The sequence below is a fragment of the Saccopteryx leptura genome, chromosome 4 (assembly GCF_036850995.1).
Source record: "Saccopteryx leptura isolate mSacLep1 chromosome 4, mSacLep1_pri_phased_curated, whole genome shotgun sequence".
NCBI classification, from domain to species: Eukaryota; Metazoa; Chordata; class Mammalia; order Chiroptera; family Emballonuridae; genus Saccopteryx; species Saccopteryx leptura.
The window spans coordinates 110,496,535-110,523,658 of record NC_089506.1 but is presented as its reverse complement, the minus strand read 5'-3'; the positions used below and the strand labels follow the sequence as shown (position 1 = coordinate 110,523,658).

Genomic DNA, 27,124 nt, shown 5'->3' with positions numbered 1-27,124 from the left:
CATCAGGAAATTCTGTTGGCTCAACCTTTAAAATGTATCCATCACCACACACCGCTACCGCCATGGTCCAAACCACCATCATCTCTCACCTGGATGTCCTCTTTCCTGATCACCTGGCTTCTGTTCTTCCCCACCCTAAAAATCTATTCATAACGTGACAGCGAGAAGGGTCCTTTGGAAAAGAGTCTTCTGCTCAAAAGCCTCCAGTGGCTCCCTATCTCATACCTTTTGGGGCCTAGAAATTTCTACACACTCTACCCCAGCCCTTATTTCTCTGAGCTTTTTTGTTTGATTGTGAATATTTATAATATATGAAAACTGGAAGGCTGGCCTATGCAGTAAACATAATGTGTAGAAAAATAGACATTCAAATAGAGAAAGAGCAGAGAAAAAAAACCAAAACGTTTACTTATTCAAATTTACTTGACGTCTCCTGTGGACCAGACACCATAGTGCCACTAAGTGGTATAAAGAAAACTGATTCATTCAATGAATGAATTCATGACTCTGATTACTGGTCACCCATCAGCCAACTAGCAATTATTGATCAATCATCTACTATTCAGTAGTACTATGCTAAATGCTGAGTACCACAAGAAGCATCAGGACGGGTTCACATTTATGTATGGCCTGGCTAATAGACCAGGACTTACGAGTAATGTGAGACACTACAGAGTTGGCATTAAGTCATAAGGAGAGCAGATCAGAGTGTATGCACCAGAGTAAGGGCTGCATGCAGCAAGATCTGAACAGAGAAACAGAAAGATTGGGGTGGGTGAAGTGGGGATTGAAGGGCACCTCACTCAGGAGAAATAGGAGCCAAAGCATGAAAGAGAAAATGAGCATAGCAGGAGCAAAGGGTGATGAGAAATTAGCTTGGTTATAGCACTGGGCTTGATAGGAGGCAGTGGAAGACAAAGTTGGACAGGTATGGCATAACTTTTTAATTCTGAGTTTTAAAAGCCAAGCAAAGGCATTTTGACTTGATGTAATTAGAATAAGCAGCTGTGCAAGATTTAGTCCCATTTTGTTTGGAAATTTTTAAAATATCAAAAACAGTTAAGCCCTGCCAGATAGCTCAGTTGGTTAGAGCAGTGGTCCCCAACCTTTTTTGGGCCACGGACCAGTTTAATGTCAGAAAATATTTTCATGGATCGGCCTTTAGAGTGGGACGGATAAATGTATCACGTGGCCGAGACAAGCATCAAGAGTGAGTCTTAGACAGATGTAACAGAGGGAATCTGGTCATTTTTAAAAAATAAAACATCGTTCAGACTTAAATATATATAAAACAGAAATAATGTAAGTTATTTATTCTTTCTCTGTGGACCAGTACCAAATAGCCCACAGACCGGTACCGGTCCGCGGCCTGGGGGTTGGGAACCACTGGGTTAGAGCATTGTCCTGAAGCACAGAGGTTGCCAGTTTGATCCCTGATCAGGACACATGTAGGAACAGATTGATGTTCCTGTCTCTCTCTCCTTTCCTCTCTCTCTCTCTAAGATCAATACAATAAACATTTAAATTTTTTTAAAAAACATTTGAAAGAATTGTAGACTAAACATTCTGTATGTCTCATGTGGAGTCTACAATTTATGTGTTACTATGTTCGCTTTATCCCTATTTAATCATCTGTGTATCTAGTGGTTAATCCATCTTGTGAGTTTGGCATTATTTCATTGTGATATGTTCTTAATTTTTGTTCTTCCAAATGAAACAAATTTGTCAAGTTCCACAAGAATAATTTGGAATTTTGATGGGCATTCCACAAAATGACAATCAATTTGGAAAGACTTTACATTTCTTAATTAACCTGTTTTTCTTCTCAGAAAAATAGGCTCAATAATGTTTTGTGTTTTGTATTTTGCATTTTCTTCTTCTATAGGTTTCTCAAATTCATGGCCAAACTTGTTCTTAGGTATTTTGCCGACAACATGAATATCTCTTTCCCAGAGGTGGATTTAATGGCAGGCAAACTGGACACATGCCTTAGGCCCCAACTTCTGAAGGGCCCCGCAAAACCCCAACTTTACACTTTTTTCAAATGTAAGGGGCCCAATATTTTCTTCTGCACCTGAGGCCTCAACCGACCTTAATCCACCTCTGCTTTTCCTCTATTTTATATTTCTAACTGATAGCCCCGATCTTTCCTTTCATGCTCATGCTTAGCCAGACTTTGCTCATCTTGTATGTTTCTCTGGTCCAAAACCCCATTATAACCTGGGCTCACAGTATCTTATGAGGGGAGAGTATATACGCACAAACTAGCATTTTTCTCAATAGTCCATTTTTAAATTATTCATAAACTCTTTTTTTGACCTAACATTTACTCAAAAAAAGTTGAAAAGTCAAGGAAATAAAAGACCTGGATACTGACAAAAATTAATAGCCCAAAGTAAATATATGCCCTTCAATAGTGAGTAGCATTCCTTTCCTGAATCAACTATTTGTTTTCCTCTGAGCAAATAAAAATCTGGGATAAAAAGATGGGCTATTTAAAATCAAAGATAAAAGACAGTGCGTGTGATAAAATCTTCATTTTCATCTAAAATAGAAAAGCACCTGGAAAACTATGTGGCACCTGTTTGAGCAGCACAGGGTCAACTTTCCCTTTAGTCACAGCCCGTGATTCAACTATGAATAAACATAAGTTTTAAATAAATTATGTATTTATTTTACAGCTATGCACAGTATATAAATATTTTCATTTCACTTTAAAATTCATTTTATAGTTAATAGATTTATACATTTCACAAATCAAATGAATATAATTTGGAATCTCACTGCTTCCTGTTCACCTCCTATAATTTCATATAGTTACCTCTTATAATTTATTTATGGGTAGCACACTTTAGTAGATTTGAGTATCCTCTCAGTATTTCTTTATACAAATACAAATACCTATTTATATATTTTCATTATTATATACAAAAGGGGGCATACTACATACATTTATCTACAACTTGCTATTTCTTTGAACAAAATAAAGATCATTCCATATTTATATACAAAGAACGTCTTCATTCATATATACGTATGTGTGGTATTCCATTTCGTGAAGTCCCAAAGTTTATGAAACCAGTCCTTTACTAATGGAGACTTGAGTCGTTTACCTTGTTTTATTATTGCAAACAATGCTGGGGGATGCGGAGACAGGAGAAGTGAGGGAGGGGCAGCGACAGTGGGGACAGGCTGGGGGCGGGACCTCAGACGCACGGGGACGAGAGTTTTGCATAGGGGGCGTTCAGCGTCGGGGGCGAGCACGGGGGCGGGGCCGAGGCCGTGGCAGCGGCAGCCATGTTGAGGCCCCGCCTTCCGGTTCTTTCTGCTCCGGTTACCGCTGGAGGTAAGGCTGGGTCTGTGCAGAGGCCGGTCTTCGGCCTACCGGGGGCTGGGGCTGCACCGGCCGCACGGCGGGGCCTGCTCCGGGCGGACGCAGAGCCCAGCCCAGTGGCGAATGCCGCAGGCGCGAGTGCTGAGACTGCGATCCCGGGCGGCTCGCGACCGTGCGGTGCAGGAGGCCGAGGCTGGGCGCTGGGCGCTGGGCGCTGGGCGCTGGGCGCTGGGCGCTGGGCGCTGGGCGCTGGGCGCTGGGCGCTGGGCGCTGGGCGCTGGGCGCTGGGCGCTGGGCGCTGGGCGCGGACTCGATCCGCAGGCGCAGCTTCTCGTCCCGATCCCTTTCCGTTCTCTGGGCTTCTGAGTGTGCTCCCCGGGGCGCTCGGGCGTGCAGTGTCCCAGAGGAAGCTGTTGGTGTGTCGTGTCCGCTGCACGTCCCCAGATTTTCCATTTTCATAGACTTCCCGACCTCCACGGCAGGAAGTAAGTGTACGCCGAGTTTACGGAGGAAACGGGCCACGAAGCCTTAACAGTCCCCATATTCCCGGGACAAGCCAGGGTTCGAGGTGCCCATCGCCACCGAGTCATGGAACCGGGGGCCGAGTGGTATTTAAGTGTCTTTTATTCATAGCTTGCCAGCGACCTGAGAAGGCAGGGGACTCCTGCAGAAGCACGCCTCCACTCTCTCCAGGTGCTGTGTCCCTAGGGCTCAGGGGCTGTTAGCCGCGCAGGGGCAAAGTTCCTGCGGTTAGTCAACCTAGACCAGGGGGAAGGGGCGGGAGACGGGCAGCTGGAGTGCCTCCCTGTAACGCCTTCTGACACTGGCACAGGTCAATTTTGCGTCCCTGAAGTTGCTCCTGGACAGGGGTGCCTGGCGCCTCTGGGAGCCTTCTGCAGGAGAGCCCCCTGTCTATCTTAGGGTCAAAAAAAGATTAAGGTTTGTGAACTAGCCTTCTAGTTATCTATAGTGCCTTAACTCCATCCAGGAAATTCTGTGACTCAGTCCTCACACTAAATTATTGTAATTTAACCCCTTACACCTGCAAGTACCTGATTCAGGTAACCGGGGCCGGCTGCTCACACTGCACTGTGCCCGCGTGGGAACCACTCAGGACCAGTCACCCGAGGGTGCTGGTCAAGGAGCTCCCACCAGAGGGTGCCAGGAGACCTGCATCTCCTGAAGCATGTACAGCTCTTTGGAAGTCTGTTCGTGTTGTAAAATGCTCTGTTAGCGATCTGTAGTGGCCTGGGGGACATTTCTGAAGGAGTCATCAGGGACATGGCAGTTAAGCAGACTTTGTAGGAGGTTATTTGAGGGTACCAGGCTAATAGTAGTTAACATTTGTGTGTGAAGCACAGCCAGCAGTGTTCTAAGCAGTATTTGAATTAACTCATTGAGTCCTGGGAACAACCTATGGCATTGATGGGGGCATGCAGAATTACATAGCTTACCAAAACTCAGTCGCAGTGCATGGTGAGTTAGAATTTGAACCTGGACGGGCTGGCCCCAGAACCTGCTCTAAAACTGTTGTCCCATGGTATTGAGTGAAGCCACCCAGTAGAAACATCTAGACTATACTGGAATTATACATAGTAGAGTTTGACTAATGTAAGATAATAGAAAGTGAGACCAGAAAAATAGTGTGGGACTTTTGAAGAGCCAATGTTCAGAGCCAATTTAAGGTGTTTGGAGGTCATGGATGTTTTATTTTCCCCCAAGATAAATAAAAAATTCGTGTATGGGTGCACTGGGTGAGTTTTTTGTTGTTGTTTTTGTTTTGTATTTTTCCAAAATTAGAAGGAGGGAGGTAGTCAGACTCCTGCATGCACCCGACTGAGATCCACCCGGCATGCCCACCAGGAGGTCTGCCCATCTGGGACATTGCTCTATTGCAACTGAAGCCATTCTAGCACCTGAGGTGGAGGCCATGGAGCCGTCCTCAGTGCCGGGGCAAACTTTGCTCCAATGGAGCCTTGGCTGCTGGTGGGAAAGAGAGAGATAGAGAGGAAGGAGAGTGGTTAGGATGGAGAAGCAGATGGGCGTTTCTCCTGTGTGCCCTTCTCCTGTGTGCCCTGGCCGGAAATCGAACCGGGGACTTCCACAAGCTGGGCTGATGCTGTACCGCTGAGCCAACCGGCCAGGGCTGCCAGGTGAATTTTTATGAAGGAAAACATTTAATTAATACACAGTCAAAATGCAATAGAAGTATATATGGGCAGCTAACATTTTTTTTTAATGACAGAATATCCACACTACTGAACTATACATTTAAAAATGGTTGAGACAGTGAATTTTATGCTTTTTTTTTTTTGCATTTTTCCGAAGCAGGAAACAGGGAGGCAGTCAGACAGACTCCCGCGTGTACCCCACCGGTATCCACCCGGCATGCCCACCAAGGGACGATGCTCTGCCCCTCTGGGGCGTGGCTCTGTTGCATCCAGAGCCATCCTCAGCGCCCGGGCCATCTTTGCTCCAATGGAGCCTTGGCTGCGGGAGGGGAAGAGAGAGACAGAGAGGAAGGAGAGGAGAGGGATGGAGAAGCAGATGGGCGCCTCTCCTGTGTGCCTTGGCCGGGAATCGAACCCGGGACTCCTGCACACCAGGCCGACGCTCTACCACTGAGTCAACTGGCCAGGGCTATTTTATGCTTTTTTTAAATCACCATTTTTAAAAATAAAGTGACTAACAATTCCATGTCAGCCATGTTAGGCCTGAAGATATGACATGTATGTATCCATTGATCAGAAAGTTAAATGGATTAAAGCTCAAGGGTTCCATTCAGGGTTGATTTTAATGGGACATACAAGAAGGAAACAAAATAGGAGACTTTTAATTATTTGTGTATAATTAGGATGGTGGCATTGGGAAGTCAAAGAAGGGATGACTTGCAGACATTTAAAACATTAGGCAAGACAGGCATGGATAAAAAGAAAGGCAAAGAAAAGGAAAGAAAACAATGGCTTGAAGGTAGGAGATAAAGAGCTTAATTTTAGATGCGTTGAGTCCTCATCCCTTCCTTCTGTTTTCCTCCGTATTACAAATTTTACCTACAGCTCTTGGCCAGACAGATCTAAGTTTTCTATCTTCCTCTGTGTAAGGTCAGGGGCCGCGGCCATGGCTATGCAGGTTCTCATTGGATTTAGGCAGACAGTAAAGGAACTGTGGAGCCAGAAAATGGTGGGCCATTCTGTTTATTAAAGTCTCCTAACAGCGAAAGAGCACACAGGCAGGGAAGACCGCTTCCCTTTCTCTCTCCGGCCTCTCCTGGACTCATAGGCCCCCCACCAGCCTCAGCACTACCCAGCCAAATAGGCCGGGCTAAAATCTCAGGGCTCCCAAGCCCCTCTCCCTCTAGACTCTCCAGCAAAACAGCTGAGGGAAAAAACACCTCCAGCCAGCAATAGCGAACAATGGCCCCTCTCAAGCAGTAAGGCAATCCACAGTTTGCAATCTGCTGCCCACAGAGCAAGCACCAGCAGCCTTTCACAGACCACCCACACATACACCCCCTCTCCTCTCTCTCTCTCTCTCTCTCTCTCTCTCTCTCTCTCTCTCCCTCTCTCTCTCTCTCTCTCTCTCTCTCTCTCTCTCTCCCCCTCCCTCCCTCCCTCCCTCCACTGTCCTGGGCCAATGCAAAATACAAAAGAGCAAACCTAAAAAAACGCTTGTTACAAACTTGTTTGCCCAACACTCTCCTTTTCTAGTCCCTACTTCTTCACTCTCAGGAGTTGACGACATCTCATACTTCCAAATTATACTTGAAAACGTTTTTTTTAATTATTTAAAAGTTTAAAAAAAAATACTTTCTTCACAGGAGTGTTATTCTAGCAAAAATTTTTGACTAGATGCCAGGGCTGATGGTGGAATAGGTATTAAGGGAATTAGAATAATGGCCAAGGTGAAGTGTTGTGCTAAGCCATCAACTGTGTTTTCCATGCTGCCAGATGCAGGGTAGACAGTCACCTACCTCAGCAGAAGAAAATGTCTGTTGAGAATGCTTAATCTAATACATACATGTCTATATAACCTTTGCTGTGAAAACCATGCCCCGTTTATAAACCACTTGGTCTTTTTTTTTCCCCAGGTTCATCTACCCTTTGGTGCAGACAAAAGAGCAAGTAGCAACTGCACAGGTAGATTTAAGTTTGTGTGTTACTTTGGAAGTTGAATGAAAAATCTAATAACTTGGTTTGAAACTTTTTTTTTTCGTTAAAAAATTTTAATAAAAAATGTAAATTACTTTGTATATTATAACGTAAGTATAGTATAATTATATCTAGTTCTTAGCTTATGTCATATTTCTTATTGAGCCTACCTTTTTTCTTGATTTGTAATTGAAGGTAGTTTCTAAAATGGGTGGCAAGAGAAGAAAACTTTAAAGCTGTAATTTTTTAAATTCATTCTACCAGTTTAAGAAGCAGTATTTTAACTGTTTTCTCTGACCAGATAGATGGAAAGTATCTGATTTTGAATTTGATTAAAGATCAGAGGAAATAGACTAGTTGTAGTTTACTAAAATGATAACAGTATAGAGTGATAGAGAAAAAGGAGAAGCTAATTTTTAAAACTTTCATATAACAGGTAGTAAGCAGTTAATAAATTAATTATTAAAAATTAATAATATGTGGTATTTTATATTTAAGTTTAAAGTTTATGAAAATTTTAGTGATTTGTTGGAGAGAAAAGTTACCAAACTTCAAAATTTCGTGATGACAAGCTATATTTTTAATTCAATTAGAACAGCCTTATGTTTTACTTGGTTTGCTTTAAAGGGGAAAATGATGGTCTAAGTTGTGCTTTGCTTTCCAGAAAAGCTCATTAGATGAGTCACTTGATCTGGTTTAACATATAGAAGAGAGCCTTTGACACTGTAAGTCAGGGGTCCCCAAACTTTATACACAGGGGCCTGTTCACTGTCCCTCAGACCATTGGAGGGCTGGACTATAAAAAAAAACTATGAACTAATCCCTATGCACACTGCACATATCTTATTTTAAAAGTAAAAAAACAAAATGGGAACAAATACAATATTTAAAATAAAGAACAAGTAAATTTAAATCAACAAACTGACCAGTATTTCAATGGGAACTATGGGCCTACTTTTGGCTAATGAGATGGTCAATGTTCGGTTCCATATTTGTCACTGCTAGCCGTAACAAGTGATATGACGCGCTTCTGGAGCTGTGAGGCATGCATCCCCACGTCACTGGAAGTAGTACTGTACGTGAGCGACACTGCGCTTTGAGGCGCTGCCACATACAGTATTCCAGAAGCACAGAATGCGGATGCACAGGATCCGCATCTTGTGCTCCTCTCACTGACCACCAATGAAAGGTGCCCCTTCCGGCAGTGTGTCAGGGGGCCGGATAAATGGCCTCAGGGGGCCACATGCGTAGTTTGGGGACCCCTGCTGTAAGTGTTCAATAAATGTTATCTGTTATCAAAATCATTATTGTTACATTGCTTTCCTCCCATTTTAAAATTAACCATAAGTGGTGTCAATTCTTGACTCCTTTGTTACACTTAACAGGTAAGCTCTTAACAACTTTCAATCTTCTAAGTAACAGTCAATTACTAACTTATTTATATTCTACCACTTTCTAAAGAATTTGGGACAATCCACACACACATAATAAAGAAGGTTTGTTAATGAATTGGTAATGACATCCCAAAGTGCTAAAGTTTTTTAAAGTGGTAGCAAGTGAAAATGTGTGTATGAAAGTTAGTTTCTTAATATTATTAATTAGAGAATATTAGCATGTGAAGAAAAATTTCAGGTGAAAAAGTTATGTTTGGGTAGTTTATCTGAAAACAGATTTGTTTCAAATTTTTCAGAAACTAACTCTCAGGATATTAATGAGATTACTCTTCACTAATAGGATAAGAATGGCATTGAAACAGATTTCCAGCAACAAGTGCTTTGGGGGATTACAGAAAGTTTTTGAACATGACAGGTAATTACTAAGCGGATACAATTTCAGATATCTCTCATTCTTCTTCCATTCATTTGCTTCTTTAAATAAGCCCATGAAAGGTCATTGTTGCATGAATTACTATTTATATGGAAAACTGTCTGTTGTTTTTTAATCAAAACTATTTCGCCTTGATATTAGTAATTTTACTAAAATATTAGTGATCAAGAACAAATTAAGGCCCTGGCTGGATAGGTTTGGTTGGATAGAGTGTTGTCCCAGAGTACAGAGGTTGTGGCTTTGATCCCCAGTCAGGGCACATACCGGAATAGACCTATGTTCCTGTCACCCCTCTTCCTTCCTCCCTCTCTCTCTTCTTCCCTCTCTTTCTCTCTTCCTCCCGCTCTCTCTTTCCCCACCTTCCTCTCTTTCTAAGATCAACAATTAAAAAATAAAAATTTTTAAGAACACATTAAGGATGTACATTTCAGTGCCCATAAGCAAACATATAATTTAAGATCTTTAGAATTCATTTTTTATAAAATTTAATAAATCTTTCTAGGAACAGAAACTTTTTAAAAATAAGATTAGTGCTGTTATTGAAGATAGTACTTTTTAAAAATTTTATTATGGCCAAAATTACTGTTTTGTGCACAGCATAGGTTAAAACACTATGCTGAGTTGGCTTCATTCTTAAAGGGCCAAAGTATATTCCTTAAACGTTGGTGGAATCACGGTAGACATTAAATCACTTCTTTTATGTTTCTGTCTTGACTATTTAGGAGCATTGATTTTGTGTGTGTGTGACTGTTAAAATTACAGTGTTGAACTGAACTGCAAAATGAAATTTGCTGTCTACTTGCCGCCAAAGGCAGAAGCTGGAAGATGCCCTGCGCTGTACTGGCTGTCTGGTAAGTGGTAGCCACTTGAGTCTATGCATAAAGGAGTTTCTTTTTCTTTTTAACTGTGGTTTATCTTACTCTTTATCCCGACTGATTAGTGTGCTTTCCGAGCCATTTATAAAACACATGATGAGCCTCTCATAGTCAACTTTATCTTGAGAATAATTTCAGGCCTACTCAGTTACATTTATTTCACTTATTTTTTGTTTTACTTTGTTTTGTTTTAATTTTACCTAAATTTAAAATTCTAAGGAGAGGAAGACTAAAATACTGGGGCAGCATTTCTCCCAAGGAAAACCTTGATATATGTACTATTAAGGCCCACCTTAATAGTAATCACATTTTATTTCTAAAAGGCTGATAAATTAAATTTCATATGATCATAAAACAGCCTAACTAAAAATCATAACTAGAAACCTATGGATTACAATAATGCTTTATACACATATCACCAACCCCACAAAAAAACTACAACTATTTTACTAAATATAATATCACATTTTCTTTTTGTTTTTATTTATTATATTTTAAATTAAATTTATTTGGGTGACATTGGTTAATAAAATGATAAAGGTTTCAAGTGTGCATCATCTCTATATTGCATTATGTGCCCACCACCCAGAGTATTTTACTTCTTTTTCAGTTAGACCAAGTAAGTTAGCGGATAATATAAAGTTCTGGTCTCAATAGCAAGAGCTTAGAAAAGTTACTTACCTAGTTTGTACCTACCCAAGCACTTCTTGTAGAGATTTACCACTCAAATAGAACAAGATTAGGTAAAACCAGGACACCAGTCATATACTAATTTGAATCCACAGACAAGTCACCTGTTATAGGGTTGTTTGGAATATTTTAATTGAACTCCATGGATCTTCTCTGGCAACAGTCTGGAAAAACCATGAATAATAAAAATGCTTCTTAGCCCTGGCAGGGTAGCTAAGTTGGTTTGAGTGTTGTCCTGATAAGCCAAGGTTGCAGGTTCAATCCCCAGTCAGGGCACATGCAAAAGTCAACAAATGAATGCATAAACAAATAGAACAACAAATCAGTGTTTCTCTTCCTGTTCTTTTCTTTCTCTCAAAATTTTTTTTTCATTTTTAATAATTCTACTTAATCAGTGGTGAATATTAAAGACTGGAGAATGGATTTGAGAGAGTAAGGTTTTGCCATCCGTGGTTTTGAACTTCGGTGCTAACTTTTGTTTTACAAAATGTTGGCACTTCATCTATGGAAGTAAACGTTACCAGGGGAGACTCAGAAATGAAATTATCTTCGTTTCCTTAAAATTGCTTCTTATAACTTGATTGAATAAATCCTCCCTTATGGGTAAGGTTTCAAGGGTAAGCCCCAGTTATTATAAGTGTCAAAAATTAGGTGCCTACTTTTAACTCAACAACCCATTTCTGTTATTGAAAAAAGTAGACTGGTTTTGCTAGAAGAGCACTGGGTATTGTCAGAAATGGCAGTGACAAATTTACCTGTTCAGTTGTTTTGAAGCAGTAATGTGTGGCTAACGGTGATCTTAGAAATCATATAAGCTATTTTATACACCCAGTGATGTTATATATTACCTAAGCTGTTATAACCGGGTGAACAAGTTTTCTGATCCATGATCCAGAGCTGTATTCAGTCATTTCTACTGTTTCTGGTGAGATTTTCCAAAGTCATATTTCTTGGTTAAAAGAATAATAACCCAAATTAGAAGTACCAGGTATGTAATAGCCACTATAGTAATAAAATCCTAAATTCCTAACCAAAATATAAATCCATTAAAACATATCATTGAGCTTCATAAGTATAGGAAACAATGTTTGTTTACCTCAAGTGATGGGATAATTTCCATAGTGAGATACTAAAAAACAGATAGACCTTGGAAGTTAAGGATTGAATTTCTGAAAAAAGATAAGGTTAACCTTGAGAAATAATGAAAAATAATTTTAGAAGAGTTACTTTCCAGTAAGTTGAAGGAAAACAATTACAGAAAAATCATGTTATCTGTTATGTTTCTAAAATTAATAAATTAACTGAAATCAAAACATTCAAACTATAATTTTAGATGTTATGGATGCAGGGGATTGCATCTTTCCCAAGTCGTCAGAGTGACCGTCAAAGCAGCCCTTCATTGTGTAGAATACACACATATACATTTGGTATGCACACACACCCAAGAGAATTGAAAACATATCCACATAAAAACTTGCACACAAATGTTCATAAAATATACATTTATAATAGCAAAAAAGTAGAAACAAACCAAAGGTTCATCAGTTGGTGAGATGATAAATGTGGTCTATCCTTATGCTATTCATCAAAAGCAAAAAGTAGTAAGTCCTCATAGATGCTACATACAACATGGAAGAACTTTGAGAACTTAATGCCAAGTGAAAACAGCCATTCACTAAAGACTGTTAAATTCCATTTATACAAAATGCCCAGAATAGGCAAATTTATGAAGACAGAAAGTAGACTAGTGGTTACTTGGGGCTAAGGTTGGGAGAAAATGGGTATGGAATTTCTTTTTGGGGTGATATAAATGTCCCAAATAATGGTGGTTACATAGTTATAAATATACTAACAGTCATTGAGCTATATCAGGGGTCAGGAACCTATGGCTCACGAGCCAGATGTGGCTCTTTTGATGGCTGCATCTGGCTCGCAGACAAATCTTTAATAAAAAAAATAATGTTAAAAATATAAAACATTCTCAGGTATTACAATCCATTCATTTCCTCCGCTCATGTTCATGGTTGTGGGTGGCTGGAGCCAATCACAGCTGTCCTCTGGGACAACACCAAATTTTTATTGGATAATAAATAACGTACATGGGTCGTTGTATGGCTCTCACGGAATTACATTTTAAAATATGTGGCGTTCATGGCTCTCTCAGCCAAAAAGGTTCCCTACCCCTGAGCTATATACTTTTGATGAGTGAATTGTATGGCATCTGAATTATAGCTCGATAAATTTGTTATGAAAAAGTCCAGCTTTTCATATAAAATTAGTATAGTTGATAAAGTACATATTAATTAGTAATTATCTCCATACTCTTGAGAATAATCCTTCTAGTAGAATTATCTTCATTTTTGAGTTTACATTTCACTCCCTGCTATCTTCCTTGAGGAGTTTGTGTTCTAACTAGAAAAAAAAATTTTTCTCTTTAAACAAATTTACATGTTCCAAATGCAAGGTACTATGCACTGTGTTTCAGACACAATTCAAAGCTCTTTACATTTTTCAGTTCATCCTCACACCGCCTTGTAGAGGTAAAGATAGACAATATTATGCCCATTTTTCAAATGGAAGAACTGAGGCTCAGAATATTTGAGTTACTTGCCTAGTTTTGTTTAGTTAGTAAGTGGCTAAGTGACATGTAGAAGCAAATCCTGTCTGAAATCCAAAGCCCATGCTTTCCACACTCTGATCCTGCCTCCTTTGAACACATTTCTGTTAAGGTCAGCAGAATGACTGACCGTTCATCAGTATTTGGGTCAGTTCTCCCCCATGATATGGATATGGCTCTTCTATCTCTGAAAGGTGTGCTGGAAAGGAATATGGTGGACAAACAAGCACCTTGTTCTCTTGTCATGATTAGTGAAAGTATGTATATCCTAATGGTTTACTTAACCATAAACTTCCATAACAGCCTGACTGGGCAAAGGCGCAGTGGATAGAGCGTCAGACTGGGATGCGGAAGACCCAGGTTTGAGACCCCGAGGTCGCCAGCTTGAGCGAGGGCTCATCTGCTTTGAGCAAAAGCTCACCAGCTTGAGCCCAAAGTCGCTGGCTCCAGCAAGGGGTTACTCGGTCTGCTGAAGGCCCGCGGTCAAAGCACTAGGCCCGCGGTCAAAGCACGTATGAGAAAGCAATCAATGAACAATTAAGGTGTTGCAATGCGCAACAAAAAACTAATAACACTATCTAGTGATAGTTGGAGCTTTTATGTTGTAATTATTTATTGTAACAATCTATTGGGCAGTAATTTCATAAGTCTCTGTGCTGGTTATTAGGGGATAAATAGAAACTATAAAAGTGTTCTGTAGTTAACTCATATTGCATCTTACGCATCAGTAAGTTTTGACATTGCTAATTACCAAGTTTAGTGGGGTATTACCATTGGCTACTGGAAGGGCTGTTGGGTTAGGTGCTGTTTGGCTCAGGCATTTGTTGCCAGTTTATTCTTGGCCATTCTCACATCATTATTGTGTTAGACTCATTATAAGTAAAGTCCCCATCTCTTCTATCATATAACTGAAAAACATAGAGGTGGGAAAAAGGCAGAAACAGTTGTAAAAACTAGGATTGAAATGTTAATGAAGGTGTATGGTGGCCATTACTCTTTACTTAGTACATTGAGGAATACAAAGATGACTAGGCTGAATTTTGTTGCTGTGAACTACTTATGTACAAAAATATTAAGTTATTTGTATTGTGAGGACCATAATATTTTCTCACTGTAAATATTTATGTTTTGATGAAGGAACAGTAATGTGACTTGATAACCTTGCACTGTGATTGTTATAATATTTGTTTTATGCACCATATTGCCATTCTACAACTTGAAAAATTCTGAATTCCCAAACATATCTGGTCCTAAGGATTTTAATAATTGAGTGACTTTCAAAGGACAGCTCTAGGAGCATTTAATGTAAGACAGCTCGTAGATTACTACTGTTATAAATATTATGAGAAGAGGAACTTTAGTGTCTATAGAATTATCTATAAGCCTGACCAGGCAGTGGCGCAGTGGATAGAGCGTCGGACTGGGATGCAGAGGATCCAGGTTTGAGACCCTGAAGTCGCCAGCTTGAACGCAGGCTCATCTGGTTTGAGCAAAAGCTCAACAGCTTGAACCCAAGGTCACTGGCTCGAGTCTGCTGAAGGCCCACGGTCAAGGCACATATGAGAAAGCAATCAATGAACAACTAAGGAGTCGCAACGGAAAAAAAACTGATGATTGATGCTTCTCATCTCCCTCCATTCCTATCTGTCTTGTCCCTGTCTATCCCTCTCTCTGACTCTCTCTCTGTCCCTGTAAAAAAAAAAAAAGAAAAGGCTTTTGATAATATTGAATGAGATCATTTTCTTGTTTTATAAAAAGATTAAAGCTAAAAATAACAATATCTTTGATCTTCAGGTTTAACTTGCACAGAACAGAATTTTATATCAAAATCTGGTTACCATCAGGCTGCCGCAGAACATGGCCTGGTTGTCGTCGCTCCTGATACCAGCCCTCGTAAGTGTTCTTCCTGGGTTCTTTGTAAGTTATATAAATACTGGAGACAAAATTATAAATGGGATAATATATACATTAGAAAACTCATTTCATATTTTTCTATATCTCTATTAATCTTTCAAATGACATCATGACTATAAAATACCATCTATATACATCATTTTCTATTCTGTAGGTGAACTGTCTTGTCACATAATAAGTATATCTTTTCTCATCTCTGTTAGTCATCAGAAAATCATGCAATTTAAAAAGTATTTTAATATTAGTGATTAGAATATTTCCATTACAATATATTAAACCTTAAGCAGTTTAATCCATCAGATAGTTAAAAGTTAAAACTTTTTTTGTGACCCTAGACATCTTATGAAATGGAATTTAGCCTGACCAGGTGGTGGCGCAGTGGATAGAGCTTTGGCCTGGGATGCGGAGGACCCATGTTTAAGACCCCGAGGTCGCCGGCTTGAGCACGGGCTCATCTGGTTTGAGCAAGGCCCACCAGCTTGAACCCAAGGTCGCTGGCTCGAGCAAGGGGTTACTCAGTCTACTGAAGGCCCACGGTCAAGGCACATATGAGAAAGCAATCAATGAACAACTAAGGTGTTGCAACGAAAAACTAATGATTGATGCTTTTCATCTCTCTGTTTCTCTCCTTGTCTGTCCCTGTCTATCCCTCTCTCTGACTCTCTCTCTGTCTCTGTTAAAAAAAAAGAAAGAAAGAAATGGAATTTATATGCCAGCTACAACTTTCTGAGGGTTAAATGGCTGACCTTGGGAATTAGTGCCTTTCCCTTCACAGGCCATATTACACGAAAGCAAGATATGTCTCACTAGAAATGCAGTAAAATATTTAATTCAAAATAGTGTTGCCTGACCAGGCGGTGGCACAGTGAATAGAGCGTTGGACTGGGATGTGAAGGAACCAGGTTCGAGACCCCACGGTCGCCAGCTTGTGCACAGGCTCCTCTGGTTTGAGCAAGGCTCACCAGCGTGGACCCAAGGTCGCTGGCTTGAGCAAGAGGTTACTCAGTCTGCTGTGACCCCCCAGTCAAGGCACATATGAGAAAGCAATCAATGAACAACTAAGGTGTTGCAACAAAAAACTGGTGATTGATGCTTCTCATCTCTCTCCGTTCCCGTCTGTCTGTCCCTGACTATCTCTCTCTCTGACTCTCTCTGTCTCTGTAAAAAAAAAAAAAGAGTAAATAAATAAATAAATAACAAAAAAAACCCCAAAATAGTGTCAAAAAAATAAAATGCCTAGGAATAAACTTTTAAAATATGAAAATTTATTTTTTTAAATGATAAAATTTGCTAAGTATGATAAATGAAAACTTTAATAAATGGGAAATATCATGTTCCTGGATGGGTAGACTGAATATTACAAAGAAATAATTTCTCTCAACTCACTCTATTACTGTAATTCTATTCGAAATTCCAGTGGTTGGCTTTTTAATTGCATGCAAGTATATAAAATAAAACCTGATAAATTAAAAAGGAATACAAGAAAATGCCAGTGAAGGATGAGCAAATAAGGGAAACATGGTGGATGATTCCAGGGTATATGAGGAGACACTCTTTGTTCAACACAGTGAATTGTCTTCTGTCTCTTCTAAAACCGCAATGATAAAGAGAATTACGGAAGTACATGGGGGAGGGTCTTCAGAGAAAGAATCTCAACACCATTTCTGGGATGTAAAAAGAAGATGTAAGCCCTTTGACAGGTAAAAGAGTGAGGAGGTGTTGGGTCAGAATACACTGTAGGGAAGTTCATCAACAAAGTCAGTGTGCACTGCCTCGGCAGTGAATACCCCAGCCTGGACGGGCATTCCGCACTCACCTCACTGACCTGAACAGGCCTCACTCAGGAGGGTCAGGAGGCATGTGCCCCAAAAGGCAGAGAAGGGAAGGCACAATATTTGGTTAACAGCTTTAATGCAAAGACCCTTCAGATTCATTTAAAACTGTGTAATTAAACATGGGCCATTCCTACAGAGTGGATGAAACCACAAGCTTTTTCTTCTCTAGGTGGCTGCAGCATTCAAGGAGAAGAGGAGAGCTGGGACTTTGGCACGGGTGCCGGGTTTTATGTGAATGCCACTGAAGAGCCTTGGAAAACCAATTACAGGATGTACTCTTACGTAACGGAAGAGGTGATTTAATTTATATTGTAATTATTGATTGATTGATGACTGCCAAAAGCTTGTTTGGAGACAAAGTCCTTCTAGTAATGAAAATTTTACACTAGAATGTGGTGTTGTTGAATCTACTTGGTACAAATTTATTAATTATCTTAGTGAAAATTCTAAAATTTACTAGTATTATCATTCTATTTATTGCCATTTGAATTAACACTAAATACAATTTAAAGGACTTTAATAATTATATTGATCTGTATGCACTGCCCAGTTTACACAGAGAAAATATAAAGTTTATGAAAAACTTACTTCTGTAGCAGCCAGATCATTCAGATATTTCATAGTGATTGGTGAAGGCTTGATTAGAAAGGGTGAGGGTTAGGCAGCACTGTCATTAGTAATGTGTGTGGGTTGTGCATTTTTCTAAACTAATATGTACTATATAATAAGAACTCAGATATATTATGTTTTGGTATAGTCTGCATTTTTTGTTTGACTAGTTTTTCTATAATTGTAAAACTTTATCTTTTTTAGTTATAAAAATAAATATTTTTCAATATTTTAATATATAGCATAATTTTAATAATTGCTTCATATGCCATAATTTACTTTTTTAATATAGGATATTTATGATTTCATGTATATTTTACCATAATAAATATTACTGAATTATCTTTTTGTATAATTCTTTTCCCTTAAGGTCATTCCCCTTAGAATAGATTCCAAGAAGTGAAATTATTAGATCAAAAGTTTAGGACATTTTAAAGGTTCTTTCTGCATCTTCTTTAAGCTGCTCTCTGAGGAAGGTATACCATATATTCTCCAGTGATATTAATTACCATTAGCTATCTGAGATTTGCTTTTTAAAACTTTACTAGTTCATGTCATTATAAGACTGTGATTTAGAAGTATTGGTTGTTCATTATTTTATATAACTGAAAAAGTCTAAAATTCTCTCATATCTTTGTCATACTATTAAATTTTTTTAGCTTCCCCAACTCATAAATGCCAACTTCCCAGTGGACCCCCAAAGGATGTCCATTTTTGGCCACTCGATGGGAGGCCATGGAGCTCTGATTTGTGCTTTAAAGAATCCTGGAAAATACAAAGTAAGATCACCTAAGCTTTTAGTGACAAATATTTCTCTCAGATAATATAATATTAGGAGCTTTCAAAAATTGAAATTAGGATATTGTTATAGCATTGGGACAAAACTTTTCTAGAAGTGTTCAGAATATCCAGATATTGTGGGGGAGAAGTATTAAATATGACCACACAATGTGTGCCACAGAATCAGAATCGTAAAAATTGAAGCACGGTGTCTTCTTGTTGGTCTAGAATAAATGTATTAAAAAATTGTACCTTATATTTCATTACTTTAGTTCAAACTACAGTTTTTAGGCATTTTCTTTCCTAAAAGTTATTGTTGATTAATGTTATTGTGGCAATATCTAGCATTCACTTATATTTTTACCAGGAATATCTTTGTAAAGTTAATTTTGGTTTTCTGAGAGAGAAGATATTCATGATTTTTAAAAATCTAAGAAATCTCTGTTCTTACTGTCTTTAATAAAAATTGGATGCAAATTGATTGTAAAATGTTACTCTTAGTCTTCCTGGTCGTTTATTTGAAGCTTTACATTTTTGTTGTTTGTTTAAATGAGCCAATTTGGAGTAACCACGATAGGTAGAATATCATAATGTGCAGCGCAGCGTACCATAGTGTGGGAAAAGGAAGTGATGAAGCAGTGATCATGCTAAGGATGCTTCTGTCTTTAGAATCACAAGGCTGTCAAACACCCCCAGACTTGTTAAATTCATTTCCTTCCCTTAGGAAGGAGGTGCGCCACCGAGAAATGAAACTATGTCTCATGGTAGTTTTTTATTGTGGCACCAAATATTTTCCTTTTGGTAAACTTTATATTATAAAATTGAATTAATTCATGGCATGACAGCGTGTTTTTTAAATAAGGATTTTATTTTCCTTTTTGTATGTGTGCACAACACAATCACATTTATTGTGTTTGAGGGAGAAAATCAAATTTAGTTGAATATTTTTTCCTTTAAAAATGCTAGTAGACATTGATAAATATAACATTGAGAAGCTCTCTGAAACTGAAGGATTCCTTCGCTGCATTCTACCCAGTGACAGACAGCATTGCTGAGAACACAAAATTCTATTGTATTAAAAATTCGGCCATACGTAAGAGCATTGTTCAGTGCTTTCTTGGCACTGTTTAAGTCATGTCTCAGATTTAATAACATGTTCAGAAAGGTAGACATAAATTGTTTCATATTACTACACGTTAATTTTAAGTGGAAAAAGGAATAGAAGCTCTGAGTATAGACTTCCATTTGTGCCTTACTTACTGAAAATGTAATGTATCACTTTGCATTATTTTAGCACCTATAGTTTATTAGATCTCTCAATTGAACACACAAAAATTGTATTATGGTCCTGGCCTGGTAGTTGCTTAGAGCGTTGTCCCCATATGCCAAGGTTGCTGGTTTGATCCCCAGACAGGGCACATACAAGAATCAACTGATGAATTCATAAATAAGTAGAAGAATAAATCTTTCTCTCTCTCTTCCCCTTCCTCTCTCTCTCTTTAAAATCGATCAATAAATAAAAAATTTGTTTAAAGATGTATTATGGAAGGCTCTACAATCTAACCTCATAATATAGCAGAAGGAAAATTGCTCACGGGGTTTTTATGGCAAGTCAGAGTTTATAAGCAAGTTGCAAATACCTGTTTATATGTGATTTAGCAACATACAACTTTTTAAAAATTTTTCTTTTGTTTCTAAAGTCTGTGTCAGCATTTGCTCCAATTTGCAATCCAGTGCTTTGTCCTTGGGGCAAAAAAGCCTTTAGTGGATATTTGGGAACGGATCAAAGTAAATGGAAGGTAGGTGGTAGGTATCTGTCTTCATACTCGTTCTGAAGTTGTCAAATTCGTTTATAAGCTGTACGCTACAGACATTGTATTCCTTGCCCACTCAAGAATCCAGAGTTTAAAATAATTAGCACAAATGTGTAAACACAGAACAATAACAAAAATCCTACTTTCTGATGGTATTGACTTATGACAGATATTCTGAGGCTACATTTTTTTTCTGCTAATGGTCAATTTATGTTATTTCTAAATTAAATTTACTTCTGTATTAGCATTACAAAAAATACCGCATACTGTTACCAAATTTATATTTGGCTCAGTGTACAATAGGAACCATGAGACCTGGATTTTTAATTATTTTGTGTATTTTTTTTTCAAAATCCGCATGTGGCTCACCAGCCACAGTTTGCCGACCAGGGGTTTAGGTACTTTGAGACCTGACTGTGTCCATCTTTTGGCTTTTAAATTCCAGATTTAAAAGTCTTTAAAAATAGCTATTGGGTAATGTACATTTATGAGAATATTCCCAACAGCAAGATTGCTTTTTCAAGAATAGGAGCAGAGGCTTCAAAATGAAAATAAAATTAAAGTGGATCTTTCTCCTGAGACTCATTTTAATCTCATGTAGAAATGGGCCATTTTGAAAACTCCAAGAGTGAATATTTTACAAATGAACTCATTATTATGTGCTTGTTGACAAGCAGAACATACTTAGAGTGGGAAAAAGACCTTTTCGTCTTAGAATAGTATATTCAGGACACATGGACCCCTATTTTATTTTAAGATTGATCATTGAAATTCTAACAAATTGAAGAATTTATTTGTTACTCACTAGATTATTAGAATACTGTTTGGTTTTGTTCAGGCTTAGATTTTTAATATATTGGAAGAGTGCTGAAATGATTAGTTTAGGTCAATGGTCAGCAAACTCATTAGTCAGCAGAGCCAAATATCAACAGTACAACGATTAAAATTTCTTTTGAGAGCCAAATTTTTTAAACTTAAACTATATAGGTAGGTACATTCCTTATTGAGGTAGCGCCTGCACGTGAATTTTGTAGAAGAACCACACTCAAGGGGCCAAAGAGCTGCATATGGCTCACCAGCTGCAGTTTGCTGACCAGGGGTTTAGGTACTTTGAGCCCTGACAGTGTTCATACATCAGTACTTTGAGTCCTTGCCAGGTGCACCGTCTGTGTAGAGTCTGAGGTTTTATGTCAAGGAAGGTGATGAACCTTTCCACAGGGTACTTATGGTCTCGTAGAAGAGAGGTAAAAAACAACAACAAAAAAACACAGTTGGGAGAAGGTACAACCATAGGTAACCTATAAGGAATCTAATTTTCTCCAAGTGGCACTAGATTTTATTATCTCAATTATGCTGTGTTTTGCTATTATTTACTATCGCAATAAGGAGGCCATGCAGAATTATGATTTTTGTCTTAATGCATAAAAGTTATGGTCAGTGAATAAATATGAATAATCTAGAATATTTAAAGGTAGATGGTAAAATATAAAATTGAAACTAATAGCAGCTTCTCAGGTAATAAATTTGAGGAGTTGTTAATATGATTTAGATTATTCAAATCAAGTCTTCCTGAAAATTTGTGGAGATAGCAAACCTTTCATGCTACCCAACAGACAGCAAAAGATAGGGCAGGATGTATGTATGTCTGGAATTAGATCTGAAAAAAAGAGACCAAAAAATAGACTATTTGAAATAGAGAATATTTGGAAATAGAAGAAGATAATGGAATTTGAAGAAATAGTCAATTTGTGGAAGGATTTACAAGGAAACATTTATATTCTTTTTTTTTTCTTCTTTTTTGAGTTGAGAGGCAAGTGAGAACTTGAAAGGTTTAGAAGAAAAAAGGCTCCACTCAGTTGATGCTTCCAGCTCCTCCCCCCTTCTCTCTCTCTGTCTCTCTCCTCTCTCTCTCTCTGTCTCTCCCTCTCTTCTCTAAAAAAAAAAAAAGGCTCCACTCTGAAGAATACTTGAGATACAGAATTCTTACCACTGGCCTCAGACAGCTTGAAACTAGGGAAGAGGCTATCATTGGGAAAGAGAATTCTGAAAACCTTATAAATTAAAAACCAGGCAAGTCAGATTTTAAGCCAATTTGAAAAGCGTATTTCCAGTTTAATCAGCCTTAGAATTTAAATTACTGTAAATTTCTATTTGGTTCTAGTATTATATATTCTGAAGACTATCTTTGTAGGTACTTTTAGATCTAATTTTTAATGTTTCTCTTTGTATAGGCTTATGATGCTACCCATCTTGTGAAATCCTATTCAGGCTCTCAGCTGGACATACTGATTGATCAAGGGAAAGACGACCAGTTTCTGTCAGACGGACAGTTACTGCCTGATAACTTCATAGCTGCCTGTACAGAAAAGAAAGTCCCTGTTGTTTTTAGATTACAGGAGGCAAGTATTAGGAAACCTTAGCTTGTTCTGCATAAGATTTAAAAAGCAGGATTCCAAGTACATTGTAAATTTTATTTCAGAATTTGAAATGCTACCTCTAGTGAGATATTTTTAAATTATAATAAGACACTTAAAGTAAAAGCCTTTCTATTAAGTTAGTGATATTATCTAAGACCAAATTCCATAGAAATAGGAAAGCTTTGGCGGTGACTGTAAAAACAGTAAATAATAAGCTAAACGTCTGAATGATAATCATCAACTTCACTGGCTATATCTTTGTTTACACACGAAGCTGTTTAGAATAGAAAGAACAAGCTCCCCCTTCCTCCGTGTGTGCGTCGGCCTCAGACGCTGCGTATTGCGTGTCTCACATGCACACGTGTACTTCATATTGTTTGAGTTAGATACTAGTCTGCTTGTTGTGCTACTTGGTATTTCTAGTTGTTTAAGAATAATTACTGAATTTCAGTGGGTTTGCAAATTTTCCTTGACTAAAACAATACTTTTTACTATTATTACTCACCTATGTTAATACAGTTGTAATTAAATACTCCTTTTATTTGTTTTTAATATTTATTTATAAGCTTTGGGACATATTATAAACAAAACCTTTATTTCAGAATGAAGAGTGAATTCTGAAAATTATACATGATTGTGATTTTTAAAAACATTTTCATGTTTAAGGGTCATGATTCAGGCACATTGATCTATAACATAATTAACATGATAAAAGTTTGAATAAATCTAGGTCCATGTTTAATGTGGTATATCACATTTTATGAAATGTTTTCACAGCATTAATTTTATCCTTATATGACCAAATGAGAGACCATTCTTATTCTGTCCATGTTTGTTGTTTGTTTTTCAATTTTTTCAATGTGGTAAAATACCATACATAAATGCCCTATTGTCTTAACTATTTTTAAGTATCTAGTTCAGTGGTGTTAAATATGTTCATAATGTGATGCTATCATCACCACCATCCACCTCCATAACTATTTTCATCTTGTGAAATTGAAATTCTATACCCATTAAACACTAACTTTTCCCCCCGAACCCCCAGCCCTTGGCAACCACCATTCTACTTTTCTCTCTCTCTGATTTTGACTGTTCTGAGTATCTCGTATCACACAGTATTTGTCTTTTTGTGACTGGCTTATTTCACTTAGCATAATGTTCTCAAGGTCCATCCATGTTGTAATATGTGTCAGAATTTCCTGCTCTTTTAAGGCTGATAGTATTCCACTGTGCTTTATCTGTTTATCTGTCAGTGGACTGATGACAGATTACTTCGACATTTTAGCTTTGTGGATAATGGAGCTCATAAACATGCATGTACAAATATCTCTTTAAGACCCTGCTTTAAGTTCTTTTGGATATATACCCAGAAGTAGAATTGCTGCATCCTATGGTAATTATATTTTTTAATTTTTTGAGGAACCTCTCTACTTGTTTTCTGTAGCAGTTGTACCATTTTATATGTCCACCCATAGTGCATGAGGGTTCTAATTTCTCCACATCCTTGCCAATACTTCTTTTCTTTTTCTTTTTTAGAAGTAGCCATCCTAATGGATATGAGGTTATATCTCACTGTGGTTTTAATTGTGTTTCCCTAATGATTACTGATGTTGGCATCTTTTCATATACTTATCGGCCATTTGTATATCTTTGGAGAAATATCTGTTCAAGACAATGAATTATTCCTTTTTCAAGTAGAGAGGTGATATGCTTTTACTGTGTTAGGTGGTATTCATAATGTGATTTATGATGACTTTAATGTCCCAAACAATATAGACCATTTGGGTATTTTCGTGTTCATTCTTTATATTATTTATGTATATTCATTTTGTATTTTGACATTTCCTCTCTTACTGACAGTGCATTTCTCTTGTGAGTTGAAACTTCTTACTCATGTTGTAAGCTCTCTAAATTCTGGTTCTTTTTAGTCCTTATTGATATGATCACGTTATGCTATACATTTAATTGTTATTTCTTTTCTTTCCATATAAATGACAGCATCTAGAAACAAGGCTATGTAGAATGCTTAATTTTTCTTCATATTTTTGCTGTTCTTTTAATGTTCAGTGCAAATGTTAAAGTACAATATAGGCTTGATTTTTATTATAAACCTTCCTTATACTATAATATTTTGACTATTTATAAGAAAATTAAGTGAGATGGGAAATATATTTAGTGTCCCTAATATTAATGTTTCTGATGGGTAGGTAAATGTCTTACTATCTATTTTGTCTTCTAGGGTTATGATCATAGCTACTACTTCATTGCAACCTTTATTACTGATCACATCAGACATCATGCAAAATACCTGAATGCTTGAAAAACTTCAGATAAGAGTCTCTTCAGGATTATAAAAATGTAATAAGCAGAATTGCAGGGGGAAGTGATTTCAAAATATCATATTTCTTAATGCTAAAAATGCTTTATTCTGTAGATAAATCAGCTAAATAAATATATGAAACCTGCTTCTGATTTAAAAAGTTATTTTATCAATATTCACATGGGAAATCTTTAATACTTTATAGTTTTGAGGTTATTTGGAAATCATCATTTGCATTGACCTCAGGTCACAGAATATGAATGTAATCCCATCCCATTCAAATCGTAGAATGCTGGAACAGCAGATTTAAAGGTGATTAGCCTGAACTTTTCACCTTTCCAGACTTTACATCTGAAGGTGCAGACTGTTTTCATCATGTTCATTGTTATATCTCTAGTGTCTAGCAATGGCTTGGCTTCTAGTAGGCATTTGATAGTTATTTGTTAGCTTTGAATCAAGAAGTAGGCTCAGGAAGGTTAGGGGAATTCTTCATCGTTATAACTATAACGATGTTATAGCTGTTGTGGGACAGCTAAGATTAGAAACCAGGTTTCCTAAACCCAATCCAGTGATCCTACTTATCTTTTGAGCCAAATAGATTTATGGACACTGGTTTTGGAGTGTCTCTCAAAGATAAATAATATGATTTATCTGAAAATAGCTAGTAAGGAAACTTATTATGAACATAGATTGTTTTTCTTTAGTTATATGTAGAAATTAAGATTTGTTATACCAAACTGTGTTCCTTTAAGAACTTAATGAACAAATTTGAAATATGATAGATGATGTCTGGTTGTTATAAAAAATGTATTTTTCTGTTAAAGAACACAAAGTGTATACAATGTATTATTTATTTATTTGCTTGTATTTTATTCAGTGAGAGGAGGAGAGGCAAGGACAGACTCTCGCATGGACCCCAACCAGGGTCCACCCGGCAAGCCCACTAGGGAATGATGCTCTGCCCATCTGGGGTCTTGCTCTGTTGCTCAGCAACTGAGTTCTTAGCACCTGAGGAGGCCATGGAGGCATCCTCAGCACCCAGGGCCAACTCGTTCTAATTGAGCCATGGCTGCAGAATGAGAAGAGAGAGAGAGAAGCAAGATGGGGAGGGATGGAGAAGGAGATAGGCACTTCTCCTGAGTGCCCTGACCAGGAATCAAACCCAGGATGTCCACGCACTGGGCTGACGCTCTACTACTGAGCCAACCAGCCTGGGCCTATACATTTTAAACATTCAATAAGAATGCATGTTACATAGTAATGGAAGAAGACATCAGGTTCTTAATAAAATTAGTACTATTTAAATTAGTACTATTAAAAGTTATAAAATTAGTACTATATAAATTAGATTGTTTAAAAATTAGTACTACTTAAATATCAGCAGTCAAAATTGATCCCAATAGTGAGCTACACACAAAATAATTCTAGGTTAAACAGTCTAGTCTTCTCTAATAAGATCATTTAATTCATGAATTTTTTACATGTTGTTGGTAATCCCTTTGTAAAAAAAAAGCTGTGTGGTCCTAAGGTCATTGTATTGATTGAGGATTTAGTCAGAGAAGCATACCTAGTAGCAGATAAGAACATTGAGAGACTTTCTGCAAGGAACTGGCTTATGTGATGGAGACACTTGCAATACAGGTCTGACAAAGCAAGCCCACAAGGCAGGCCATCAGGAAGGAAGGTCCATGCACAGGATGGAACTCAATGGGCATGGAATGCAGCTGTTGTCCATAAACAGTGTCCTCTCTAGGAAGCCTCAGTGCTTTCAAGGCCTTCTAGAAGAGAACCACCAAGTGGCCCTCCTTACTGAAAGTCAGTTGACTGGGGACTAGATCTGCAAAATCCTTTCAGAGCAACGCCTCAGTGTTTGAAAACCGTAATCAAGCCACCTGGTGCATCAATGTAAGAAAATTGTTGTTTTGCCTTTTTGCAGGGTAGACA

The 27,124-nt window shown here is 37.9% G+C and overlaps 1 protein-coding gene across 3 annotated transcripts; it reads left to right on the top strand.

The window, feature by feature from the left end:
• Positions 1-3,219: 3,219 nt before the first annotated feature.
• On the top strand, positions 3,220-25,325 carry ESD (esterase D). 3 transcript variants are annotated; one of them, XM_066380992.1, is made up of 10 exons: positions 3,220-3,346; positions 7,422-7,470; positions 9,173-9,291; positions 10,072-10,160; positions 15,286-15,384; positions 17,410-17,534; positions 18,509-18,628; positions 20,330-20,428; positions 22,675-22,842; positions 25,100-25,325. In XM_066380992.1, exons 3-10 carry the CDS (start codon positions 9,194-9,196, stop codon positions 25,178-25,180), a joined length of 879 nt encoding a protein of 292 aa, XP_066237089.1. In that variant the 5' UTR covers positions 3,220-3,346; positions 7,422-7,470; positions 9,173-9,193; the 3' UTR covers positions 25,181-25,325. The 3 variants fall into 3 exon arrangements, with proteins under 3 accessions (XP_066237089.1, XP_066237090.1, XP_066237091.1); XM_066380993.1 differs by having other exon boundaries at positions 3,257-3,346; positions 9,217-9,291; XM_066380994.1 differs by lacking the exon at positions 3,220-3,346 and having other exon boundaries at positions 9,217-9,291; positions 10,032-10,160.
• Positions 25,326-27,124: the final 1,799 nt, after the last annotated feature.